Genomic DNA, 12,848 nt, shown 5'->3' with positions numbered 1-12,848 from the left:
TCATGATCTGCCCGCCTCGGCCTCCCAAAGTGCTGGGATTATAGGCATGAGCCACCACGCCCGGCCGTGTGTGTTTTAAGAGTCGGGGTCTCACTCTGTTGCCCAGGCTGGAATGCAGTGGCGTGATTATGGCTCACTATAGCCTTGAATTCTTGGGCTCAAGTAATCCCCTTCTACGTCCACCTAGCTGGGACTACAGGCAAGTACCACCATGCCTGGCTAAGTTTAAAAAAAAAATGTTAGAGACAGGGTTTCACTATGTTGGCCAGCGTGGTCTCAAGTACCTGGCCTCAAAGGGTCTTCCTGCCTCAGCCTCCTGGGTAGCTGGGATTACAGGCATGAGCCACCACACCTGGTGGGGTACTAATTTTTAAAAGTAAATGCCAGTAACTTCTAAATAAAAAGTAGCATTCTAAAGCACCTGTCGTGAGCCCCCCTTTTTAAAAATTTAAATTGATAAATTCTATTAGTGAACTACTCAGACTTCAAGATTTCTTGTTTTTCTTCTTTTGAGTTCACTGCTCATCACCAAAGATGAGCAGAGGAACAAAACTCAAACCAAACTATTTATTTTTTAAAATTAAAGAAAACCTACTATTATTATCTTTGATAAAAGCTTTGATGGTAAACTAATGACTGAACTGAGATTGTCGTGTAACTGATAGCTTTTAATTATTCATGTTTTCCTGCAATATCATGGATAACAAAAACTCAAATATATTTCAGTAAAATTTGCTATTAAGTACTTTATTTTCTAAATTTAATTTCTATGCTTTATGTACTTGAATTTCTACTTCTACATTCTTTTTCTAATGAAATATGTATCAGACCAGGTACAGTGGCTCATGCCTGTAATCCTAGCACTTTGAGAGGCCGAGGTGGGAGGATCACGAGGTCAAGAGACCGAGACCATCCTGGTCAACATGGTGAAACCCCATCTCTACTAAAAATACAAAAATTAGTGGGGCAAGGTGGCGTGCCAGCTACTCCACAGGCTGAGGCAGGAGAATCACTTGAACCCGGGAGGTGGAGGTTGCAGTGAGCCGATATTGTGCCACTGCACTCCAGCCTGGTGACAGAGCAAGACTCTGTCTCAAAAAAAAAAGTAAAAAATAAAAAAATAAAGAAATATATATCAATGACTTGATATATATATTCTACAAAAATCTTCAATTATCTAGAATGCTTACCTACAGAACACACTATGTAGGTCAAGTTTAAGCCCTTTACTATTTATTATTACAAATTATTCAATCTTATTTATATCTTAAACAGTAATTACTAATCATTTAATTTTTTTGTAATTACCCAGCTATTAGGAATACATTTTTCCCATTAGTTTGAAAGCCAATAGAGGTTTGATTAGGTAGGTAGTCACAAAGAGTGACAAAGCAGTCACTCTTTGTGACTGCTACAAAACACACTTGAAGGGAAAGAGAAAAAGAAACATTGTGTTTCTAGTTAGAGGCTTGTGGCCAAAAAAATGAATCAGTTATACTAAAATAAAAACAAAACACAATACAGTACTGTGGCCTAACTAAGCAACTGACAACAATCCATAAAACAATTGTAGGAAAAAAAAAATCTGGGATTAAGACTTTTTGACATGGCACTGAAACCCAAATCAGCAATGGCTCATATCCTGAGGGGGTTTCCCTTAGGAACAAAGAACATAACCCTTTGAAATGAAGTAACAGTGTCTGGGATTCCAGCTTTTTCAGAAGCAAGGTCATTTTCTGACCTGGCTACCATACCGTAATCAATTATGTCAAAGCTTAAAATGAAGGGCATAAAAATACTGCTTTTCATTGCTTGAAACACTAACTTTTTAAAAGAACTTTGAAAACAAATGACCACCCTTAGTTAGCATTATGGTGTTACCGTTCTTTGCATGTAACATGTAGCACTATAGTATTTCTTACTGTGAACACATTCATTCCTGAAAAAAAAGTTGGTAACAAGGAACTGATAGGAATGCAGGATAACTGGCAACATCTCCCAAGGTTTCACTGTTAACATCTAATATTCACTGAGTATAGGATGTCCCCAAGTTATGAAGATCCTATACATCTAAAGCACTCTCTTTGCCTTAGCTCCCTTACCTACCTCCTCTTATAGGAACTGGTACCTGTGTGTGGTTAGGGGTGACTGGAGATTGGAGAGAACCAGGAAGTTCAAAAGCAGAACCAATTGTGAAGAGCAGTAGATACCACAGAGCATGCTTACTCACCACCCGCCTCCCCAACTAAACCTTGTGTGCACTGCTAGACGTAACTGTGGACTATGCTGGGAAATAAGGCAAAGGTTAAAAGTCAACAGCTAAGGGCTATGATCTGGGACATAATAGGCACAGTAACGTGCACTTAAAGGAAAAAGGACTGATCTCAATCATTAACCTTAACCCTTAAGCCAAGCTAATAAAGATAAAATACCCATTGCAAAATACAGACAAACCTACTTGCTTTCACTCACAAAGCTACTAGTTTTATCAAGCTACTTGTTCATTCTGCTCACCCATCTTTCACTAATCCAGTGACTAAGCCCCACCTGTAACACTAAACAGTCTTTACCAACTTGTCCACCATATCCAAGGTAACCAATTTTTCCCTTACTCCTTCCAAAAGTTCCCACTCTTTATATTTCTTCCATCACTGACCCTTCTCAGTTTTAAGGGACAAGAAGTAGTTATACTAGGAAATCTCTGTACTAATGACATTGAGTAAGCTAGGAAAGAAAAAGCTGGCAGTGAAAGGGGTAGAGTTGGGGCTGAGTGAAATGTTCAATCCACCTGCCATTTTAGTTTGGCATGGATAGGTAATATATTTTAAAAGACAGATTTAAAAAAAAAATTCAATTGTTAACAGTACTGCTAATAACCAGAAAGATGATTCCCTTAGTCTTCCAATTTCAATAAATACTTTCAGGCACAGAATTAAAAGAGGACTATGGATATTAAGTTCATCCACAGCTATTCTTACCAGTTCAAGAACAATGTCAGAAAGAATACTCCCACCTCTTCTCTTGAGCTTGCTTAGTAATCAGGATGCTTGCTCCTGAGACAGTGAGTTTGCATACAGCACTACACACTATTTATAGATTCTCTAGAAAGTTTGATCTGTGGTTCATAAGAATGCCCATGGTTCAATGAGTTTTGTACTGGAATAGTCTGTTACAATTAGTAGTGGCCAAGTAGGTTTTATACAAATATAGATGGCTTGTTACAGGTATGGCTTGTTCTGTATAGGATACCTATTAGAAAATACCATTCAGAGTATACCTATGTAACAAAACTGCACGTTCTGCACATGTACCCCAGAACTTAAAGTATAATAAAAAAATACCATTCAAGTTTTCCCTCAGAAGTTTCAAAAAATCTTATATTTCATCCTCAGATTTTTTAAAAAACTGACTCCTCCTTTGAAAAATTTTAAAGATCAGGACTCTGTGGAGAAAGTGAAACCGGTCTTAAGTCTATTTGTACAATTAAAGATTTCCTTGAAGCATTATCATAATTTAACTATAGTTTTTGTTTTGTTTTGTTTTTTGTTTTTTTTTTTTTTTTAAGAGACAGAGTCTGGCTCCGTCGCCCAGGCCAGAGTACAGTGGCGTGATCATAGCTCACTGTACCCTCGACCTCCTGGGCTCAAGCAATCCTCCTGCCCCAATCTCCCAAATAGCTAGAACTATAGGCATGCACCATTATACCCAGCTAATTTTTAAAAACTTTTTGTAGAGATGAGGTCTTGCTACATTGCCCAGGCTGATCTCAAACTCCTGGCTTCAAGTGATCCCTCCACCTCAGCCTCTCATGGCACTGGGATTACAGGTGTGAGCTTCTGTACCTGGCCAATCCTTATTTTGAGCAAAACAGGTAAACATATTTAAAATTTAAAACTATGTTAGTTACATGAATTCTGAGCTTTTTAAGAGTTAAAAAAGTATGTCAAATAAGTATATAAAAAAAGACCCATACAACTATTCAGTCTTTACTGTTCTCTTCCTGTTTATTCAAGGGCTACAAAAGAAAGATAACACTTCCTATTAGTTTTCTAAACAGTTTTCTCAAATTAAAATGAATTAATCTAAAGGCCAAACATTCTTTCTACAACCTATAGAAATCATTTTTGTTAAAAGCTGGATTATTTGGTAGCTGCTGATGATCAAGATGCTTTTAAGTCATTTTAGCTAGTTTGTGATGATACTGAGTCTAAAATCACATTTGCAAATATATTTCCTAAATGGTCACCCTCGATCTGGAAATTGATTCTACTTGTTATTATAAAGGGATGGCTATTGGATGCAGCGATGCAATGCATTCAATCTTCAGGGCAATGACTAACACTGGATTGAGAAAATTAGTATGAGGAAATTGCTGCCTAAACATGTTTTTGTTAAATTATATGTCTAAAATGTTTAAAAAGGTTTGGAGACAAAAAGGTTTTGTGGACTTAAAAAACAACTGACTCTGATGGAATGCCAAACTGTGAACTGCCAGACAGTTGCAGCTGGTAATAGAACTCTAAGACCTGAAGCGCTCTGGCAGAACCTGATTATATGGTAATCCTAGTATCTGAGAGAAGGCAAAAGAGCTAGAAGAATAACTGATAGACTGGTTGCTATAGTAACCAAGATAAATTTGTATACTGACTGAGGAAAAACATCGGGGTTGTCATCAGGTATGAGGCCCACATTATGTCGTAGGTGCTTTTTCCTCGGTTTTGAATCATGAGATGACAGACTAACACAAAGACTGCTGAGTTTGAAATAAGGGAATAGAAAGAGTTTCACTCTGAAGAGTAAGGAAAGCACCCTATTAAAGGTTTAGCTGGTTAGCTGAATAATATCCAACAGTGAGAGGGGAACAGACCTTGTCAAAGTTTGTAGGCATTAGCCTAACTATGGATAGAAATGAGAAACATAGGTTATTTATCAATTCAAGCTAAATATCAGTAGGACATCATAAAGTAACTACAATTTTTGTTACTTTAACTTTGATTTGAGGTATTTCTTATAGGTTATTAATCTCTTAGAGAAGGGGTTATTTAATTCATGCTGTGAACATGTGTATCAAAATGATGGGATGTGTCTTATCTCAGTTATCCATGCCCCAGGAAGCAGCACTGTAACTTGGTCTCTATACCTACTGCTGGGGCTACCTTTACCTCCTCCACCTCCATCACCACAACCTGCATGATCTCTTTATACTCCCTTCCTCCACCTCCACTACTACTCCAGGAAGTAACTACCAAAATTGCAGAGTATGAGGAGGAAACAAGCAGCCTCTTAAAGGTGCTTGCCTGGCAAATTCATCTGATTCTGTCAGTCTTAACAATGAACTGAAGAGAAACATACGGAGTGTTGGGTAATGTAAAGGTTAGACAGTAAGTCTAAAATACCAATAATTAGAAATTATTTTCTGTTTAAGACCACCACTATACTTCACATCCTAAAACTATTTAGGTTTTTAATATTTTTTAAAATCAAGGGCCAGGTGCAGTGGTGCATACCTGTAATCTCAGCACTTTGGGAGGTCGAGGTTGGGTGGATCAGTTGAGCCTAGGAGTTTGGGACTAGCCTGGGCAACATGGTGAAACCCCATCTCTACAAAAAAAAAAAAAAAAATATATATATATATATACACACATATATATATACATTATATATACGTGTATATACATACGTGTGTGTGTATATATATATATATATAAATTAGCTGGGCGTGGTGGTGCACATCTGTGGTCCCAGCTACTTGGGAGGCTGAGGTGGGAGGATCACCTGAGCCTGGGGAAGTCGAGGCTGCAGTGAGCTGAGATTGTACCATTGCACTCTAGTCTGGGTGACACAGTGAGACCCTGTCTCAAAAAAAAAAAAAAAAACACAAATTTTATCTGTCCTATCTTACGAAGTAGATTATCACAAGAAGAGAATAAAGTTTCCAATTTACAGGAGTTTATACAGATTCAATTTGAGCCCCCAAATTGCCATGCCACTATGGACTATCCTACCCCCATGAGTTACCAATTGACAGTTAGATGTCAATAAATATAACTTGTTTGTTTGTTTATTTTTGACATGGAGTCTTGCTCTGTTGCCCAGGCTGGAGCGCAGTGGTGCAACCACGGCTCACTGCAACCTCCACCTCCTGGGTTCAAGTGAGTCTCCTGCCTTAGCCTCCGGAGTAGCTGGGTGTGTGCTACCATGCTCAGCTAATTTTTGTATTTTTAGTAGAGATGGGGTTTGACCACATTGGCCAGGCTGGTCTCGAACTCCTGACCTCAGGTGATCCACCCGCCTCAGCCTCCCAAACTGCTGAGATTACTGGCGTGAGTCACGGTGCCTGGCCGGATGTCACTAAATTTAGAACTTGAATTTACTAACTAATACGTAGAGGGTTTTTTTTTTTTCTCACTTCAATATGATGTTACATGAGTGCGATAAAACAGCATCTGTAAATATACTTCTATCACTCCTCAAAGCCTTCAGTAATCAAATTTGTGATCAAATGTCAACTCATCAACAGCCATTTTTAAGGAAACTTCCCTAAAGTAATAAATATTGTACAGGTATTTTTAAAATTAAAACTTGTATCAATTTTCAATTCAGAGACAAATGTTTCTGACAACTAAGTAAAGTGAGAAGCTGAGTTTTCAACAAAGGCAGCTACACACCTTTTTGTTTTTCAGACCTAACAATTATTCAGGACAGTTTGGTCTCAGTTCCCATGACTTAAGATTTTATCATTATTCCAATCTGAATATGGTAGATTGCAGTTAATACTAACTAAATACCTAAGAATAAAATAATACAAATAATCACTGTTCTTAGACAAGCTATTTTGCCATTGTTTTTCACTTTCACTTGGAAAAAACTAGTGAGCAAAACTTAGGATTCTAAAACAGTTCAAGACCTCTGATAGGCAAGGTATGAAGAAACAGTCAAGTAAATCATCTTAAAAGCTCAGCTAATAGGGTAAGTGCCAGAAACCTATGGCAGGAATACCCAGCAATACTTTCCCTTCTTCTGCAGACATTGTAGCATGGTATAAGTGAGGAATCAAGAGACCTGGGTTCTAGTTCCAAGTCTGCCCTTATTAGCAATGTGTCACTTCCCCTCTCAGACCCTAAATTTCACTTTCAGTTAAAAGGGAAGGCTGGGCTAAAATGATCTCCAGTCCCTTCCTACTCTAAAAATGTTATGATTCTATCCTTCTTCCAAGGCCTCAAAAATATTTTGGCTGCCACTAAAAAAAAAGAGTGCTGAAAATGTTACTTTTATTTTTACAACATGTTCTCAGTGCCAGCCTTTAGTATGTGTAAGTATAAACCACATGAGTTAGCAGGGGCATTCATCTCATATATAATTTACCCAGTAAATACTTAATTTCAAATGTATGGGTCTTGAACTATGTACCAAATACCATTAAGTTAAACTAAAAGGTTAAAAAAAAATCACAAAAGATTTACCAAGAACAAAAGCTTATCAATACAAGCACACTATTAAACCTCAATATAAAGACATTTAGAGTTGGAAGGGTTCTCAAGAGTGTAATCCCCTCAATTTAAAGATGAGGAAATAAAATGACTCACAGTCCAGGGCTCTTTTCTAGTATACCACACAATTCCTCCTCTCTTTCCTGCTCTATCAAAAGACAGCCCGGTAGCAGAAAGAACACCAGACAGTCAAACTGATCTGGGTTCTAGACCTAGCTCCACCATTAATTTGCTGTGGCAGCTTTTACAAGTTCCTTTCTCTCTCTAGGCTTCAGTTTTCACAACATTTTACACGAAGGAGTTTAACTAGATGTCCCTTCTAGCTGCAACAGGCTATGATCTTGCAAAATTCTTATCTGACTAAACAAAAATACACGTTGCTGAAAGAAAGTGGAATTTCTTGCCAAGAGAACAAAAAAGTTTGGGCTGCTGGTTTTAATGAAGATGTATCAGTTCAATTCAGCAACTTGGTCCTAAAGCATTTTACTCCAGAATTTACCAGGGGAGGATCTCTGTCCACCTCTCTGTCACTGCTCTCATCGTCCTCCACAGAAAAAAAAAAAAATACTGGACTAGGAGTCTGAAGAGCTGGTTTCAAATCCCAGCTCTGCCACTTAAAAGCTCTCTCCTAGGACAAATTCACTTAACCATCTCTGAGTTTAAGGTTCCTAGGCCAGGCGCGGTGGCTCACACCTGTAATCCCAGCACTGTGGGAGGCCGAGGCGGGCGGACCATGAGGTTAGGAGTTCAAGACCAGCCTGACCAACATGGTGAAACCCCGTCTCTACTAAAAATTAGCTGGGCGTGGTGGCGCACACCTGTAATCCCAGCTACTCAGGAGGCTGAGGCAGGAGAATCTCTTGAACCTGGGAGGTGGAGGTTGCAGTGAGCAGAGATTGTACCACTGCACTCCAGCCTGGGCAACAGAGCGAGACTCCATCTCAAAAAAAAAAAAAAAAGGTTCCTCATACGTAAAAATAAAGATAAAAATGAGAAAACCTGGGCCTGGTGAGATGGCTCCTGCCTGACAGTAATCCCAGCGCCCTGGGAGACTGAGGTGGGAGGATTGCTTGAAGCCAGGAGTTTGAGACCAGCCTGGGCAACATAGCAAGACCGCATCTCTAAAAAAAAACTTTAGCTGAGCAGGGTGGTATGCACCAATGGGAAGATAACTTGAGCTCAGGAGTTTGATGCTGCAGTGAGCCATGATCTCACCACCTCTTCAGCCTGGGCAACAGAGTGAGACCCTGTCTAGAAAAAAAAAAAAAGAAAGAAAAAGAAAAAAGAAAAGAATAAAGAAAATCTGACCTAAAATATCAATTAAAAAGCATTATAAATATGGCATATATTGCAACGCTGGGCAAGTGAAGATCATCTGCCACTGTGGAAAAGTAGGCTATATTGGAATTAAAAGTCTCTAAAAAAACTGGGCTGATTTTTAACTTATTAAATTTGCTTTCAAAGAGTAGATTAACAAAGCTGAAGACATCATTGGAAGGAAAATGCAAGAAATAAATTAATTTTAGGAAATAGCCTGTGTATTAGGATTGTGCTAATTAACAAAACATGAGGTAAGTCTCCACTGCCTATTCAATTTACTACAATTTGTTGACATAGTCTGTGTACTCCCAAACACACAACAGCAAGGAACATTTCTGAAGTGCCCAAATTCAGTCTATTAACCTTAGAAATTGTATAGTTTGCCACTCCAGGTCATATCAAGGAACAGAACATATTTCTGATGACCAATATCTAGTAAGGCAATCTGTTTCCACAAATCAAGATTTCTCACTACATTTCTAGGTTATAAGTTGCCCACCCAGATCTCCTCACGGTGTCTTATGCAAATGTACAACCTTCCACAAAGGATAGAGGAAAATGTAAATGATGCTAACCTTTTTTCTGCCCTCAGTGCTGCCAGTTCTTTTCAGATGCAATTCTCCAGATTAGTCTATTCTCTTTCCAATCCTTTAATACAGAAAGGAGCCCTGAAATCCACAAACTGACCCTATAGTTTTATCCATAGAACTCAATACACTTAGTAATTGGGCAGGTTAAAGTTAAAATTAGAAAGCTGAGTTCCAAAAAAACTTTTTTCAGTTTTCACCTAATATCAGAGGATCAAAGTGCTTGAGAAGCTATATTATCTCATGAGGGAAGAAGTGACTCTATCAATTCTATCAAAATGACTCATCCGGTTTAGATAAGTAAAATAGCTCCAAGTTCTATATATCTCCCAAAGTAAGCTCTGTGTAAAGTTAACAAATTTGCCAATGCCAAGAAAGGAAGGAGAAAAGCATGAACATTTTGAATGTTTTCTCTGTGCCCAGGTACTGGACTAGACAGTTTACACAGGTCCTGATATAACTTGCGTCCTTTGAAATTAAACTTATTCAATGGAAAGAAACAATATCCACAGAGTAGTTCTAAACTGATCATCTCATAAACTGATGATTTCCCTCCCCCACCCCAATACACACACACAAAAGTACCAAAGGACTTGGTCTCTCATTTAATCTGAATTGTCAGTTCATTACTTTGAAGGGAAAACCACACACACAAAAATTAAGTTTCACGGAAATCCAATACATTTCAAAACCCAAATGTATTTCCTATGCTCTACACCTAGCTCTAAATTTGTCTCAGATATTGAACTTGAAGGAGATTAGGTGCCATCTCAAGATTGGCCACTGCCACCCCAAAATCCCACAACAGTGACATGAAGGTTGGTGGAAAGACACACACCTGAAATCTACCAACGTACATTGCTTTCTGATTTTATTACTGTAACTTTTTGGTGCATATTGTGTATAAACATACATTAGTTTTTAGAATGACTTCTAGCATGCGTGGCTAACTATACTTGCATCACAGCGGGTATTTCTCCCACGGAGTAAGTATGAGAATTGAAGGCAGTGAACTTCTGGAACCATATTAGTCTTTTATACTAACATGTACATTTTACCAATCCTCAAGTTCTTACAGCATGAAAATATATTTCACTGCCTCTATTTCCACGTACATTCGTAGGGGAGTTCGGCGAAATCGCTTTAAAGCACTACCCCAACTTTGAAAAGTGGAGAAATGGGTAAGTAAATACAAGTCCTAGTCAAGCGAGCATTCCAACTACTGTACTTCCTATTCAGAATCACCCATATTAATCACCACTAAAACATCTTGCAGAATTAGATAAAGAACACAAAGCTGGGGCTCTCCTTCCAATCACCAGATTACTCAGCACTTGTTTGTCCCTCTGCGGTCAGTTGTGCACATTTCTTCTGTCTGGCCATCCTTTTAGACCGCATTCTTCCTAATAGGGACCGTGTATTCGATTTCCTTTACCTCACGATAAGGTGTTATTTTAATAAAACACTGTTGATCTAGAGTACATTCGCTAGAGGACTTTCTTAAGCAGATACCCAACCTTCCCCCCGCTCCTTTTCGCTGTGTGCAAGAAAAAGAGGACGGCAAATAGGGGAGAGTTACAGCCACCTCTGAAGTGAATAGGTAAGTTAGCGGTAAACGGGAGGATGAAAAACTACAAGTTACATTTCTCCTGTTACTGCTCCTTTAATGTACGGTACCCGAGGCCAAAACGGATGTTTGAAAGGTAAGCTCAGAACCCCACAGATACAAATCTCCGACTCAGGCACGTAAGCTGTTCCCCCTCACAGAAGGCTGGATCAGAAGAGAAACGGGCTCCGAGAGAGACCCTGGGACCGTTCAGTAGGGAATCGGCCGGGAGGCTGCCCGAGGTGGCTGACTCCCCCTTCTCCGAGTCACCCCGCCCTAAGAAGCCTCAGGTCTGGGTTCTGAAGTGCTCCAGTGAGACGGGGAGGAACACCGGTGGCGGACACAGCGGGACCTGGGAGAGGTGTAGGGGGAAGGCACAGGAGATGCGGTGGGCTTGGGATGCCCGGCTTCCTGCCATAGCTGCAGTTACTTACCCCACGGGGTAGCCGCCCCCTAGGTGCACATCTTCAGGGGCATCATAGAATTCCTCGGTGTCGCTTTCCGACGCCATTTATAGGACACACCCGCGGGTGAGGGGGCCGGCGCCGCCTGGAGGAAGGGTGACTCTTGTCTCCTCCTCGTCGACCTCCACCCGGGCGAGACTGGGGAAGTGGGTCTCAGGCGAGGCTGAGGGAGCAGACGATCTGTAGCGAAGAGACTGTTAAGGAAAGGGGGCCGCCCTCAGTTGCCGGGCTTCGGGAATGACCGGCAAAGCGGCCGCCTGAAGAGGCGGCGGTGGGTCCAGGGAATGTTGCTGCCACCGCTCCCAGTGATAGGTGTATAAGGAGCGCGAAAGAGGCGGTGGCTCCTCGCAGTAGGGGAGGAAGGGCGCGCCGGCTACAGCGGCTCCAGTTTCTCCCGCAGCAGCAATTTACAGCAGCTGGAAGAGCTAGTTGCCCGCAAAATACCGACGCGCACCTACCCTCGCGAGATTTCGGGAGGGGCGGTAACACGCGGGCGGGGCGACGAGGTGGCGGGGGCGGTTCCAGAGAGGCAGAGCTCCGATTACTTCTGCCCGAGAAGCCTATCAAAACGGCGCAAGCGCGTTGAGGGCGTTCGGTGAGGGCCGGAAGTAGCCAAGAAGGGAGGGGGTGAGCCTCCCGAAGGGAGGAGTCTAGGACCTGCGCAGGAGCGGCGTGGTGCCCTGGCTCTGAGAGCGCGCGCCCGACGTAGGTGGGGTCAGGCAGAACGTCTTAACTCCCTAACTCTGCAGTTCCAAAGAGACGCGTTTTGAGAGGGATGATTTTGAGTCGGTCTTTTACTTGTAAAGAAATACTCTCTGGAAACGTTGGTGTGGACATTTTGGCGTATATTTACGACGTCTTACTATCCAAGCCCGGAATGTCCCACCCTAGGGCGTCGGCAGGTCCACCACCTCTGGCGTTACAAGAATAACTCGCCCTTATTCACTACGAGATCTCTAATTGAGATCCCTAGATATGATCCTGCGGGCCAGAGGGTGGGGTCCTTGAGATATACACGGGGAGTGTGCCAGTTCCATGGAGTAATGATGGATTTATTGCTGGAGCTGAGCCAGTATAAGGCCTCCGGTTACTTTTTCTCCGCACATGTCTGTCGCTGCCAACACAATGTGAGAGAAGTTCTTACATACTGCCCAAGATGTGCGTCAGCTAAATGGTAAATATTTATTGAGCAGATATCATTGCAAGCCTACGAGCTAATGGCTTAATTCTGATCCTCAACTGCCCAGCATCCGGTGATAAAAATAGAAAGGTACTTTTTAAAAAACCGAGATGTTCCTTCTTAAACCACGGGTCATTGACCATCAAGGTGATAACATTGACTTTCGGTATGATCACACAGCATGTTTATTTCTCCAACTGA

At 41.0% G+C, this 12,848-nt stretch overlaps 1 protein-coding gene across 5 annotated transcripts in view; it reads right to left on the bottom strand.

The window, feature by feature from the left end:
* WDR44 (WD repeat domain 44) overlaps positions 1–11,948 on the bottom strand; it is a 103,453-nt gene extending 91,505 nt beyond the window's left edge. For 2 of the 5 annotated variants that reach the window (XM_055267354.2, XM_063634854.1), the window contains exon 1: positions 11,438–11,914. In XM_055267354.2, the coding sequence (XP_055123329.1) occupies positions 11,438–11,514 (77 nt within the window). In that variant the 5' untranslated portion in view covers positions 11,515–11,914. Of the gene's footprint in view, positions 1–11,437 lie in introns of all 5 variants that reach the window. The other 3 variants (XM_055267353.2, XM_055267357.1, XM_055267356.2) reach the window with 3 other exon arrangements.
* Positions 11,949–12,848: the final 900 nt, after the last annotated feature.

Source organism: Symphalangus syndactylus, chromosome X (assembly GCF_028878055.3).
Source record: "Symphalangus syndactylus isolate Jambi chromosome X, NHGRI_mSymSyn1-v2.1_pri, whole genome shotgun sequence".
NCBI classification, from domain to species: domain Eukaryota; kingdom Metazoa; phylum Chordata; class Mammalia; order Primates; family Hylobatidae; genus Symphalangus; species Symphalangus syndactylus.
This window is presented reverse-complemented; position numbering and strand designations above follow the sequence as displayed.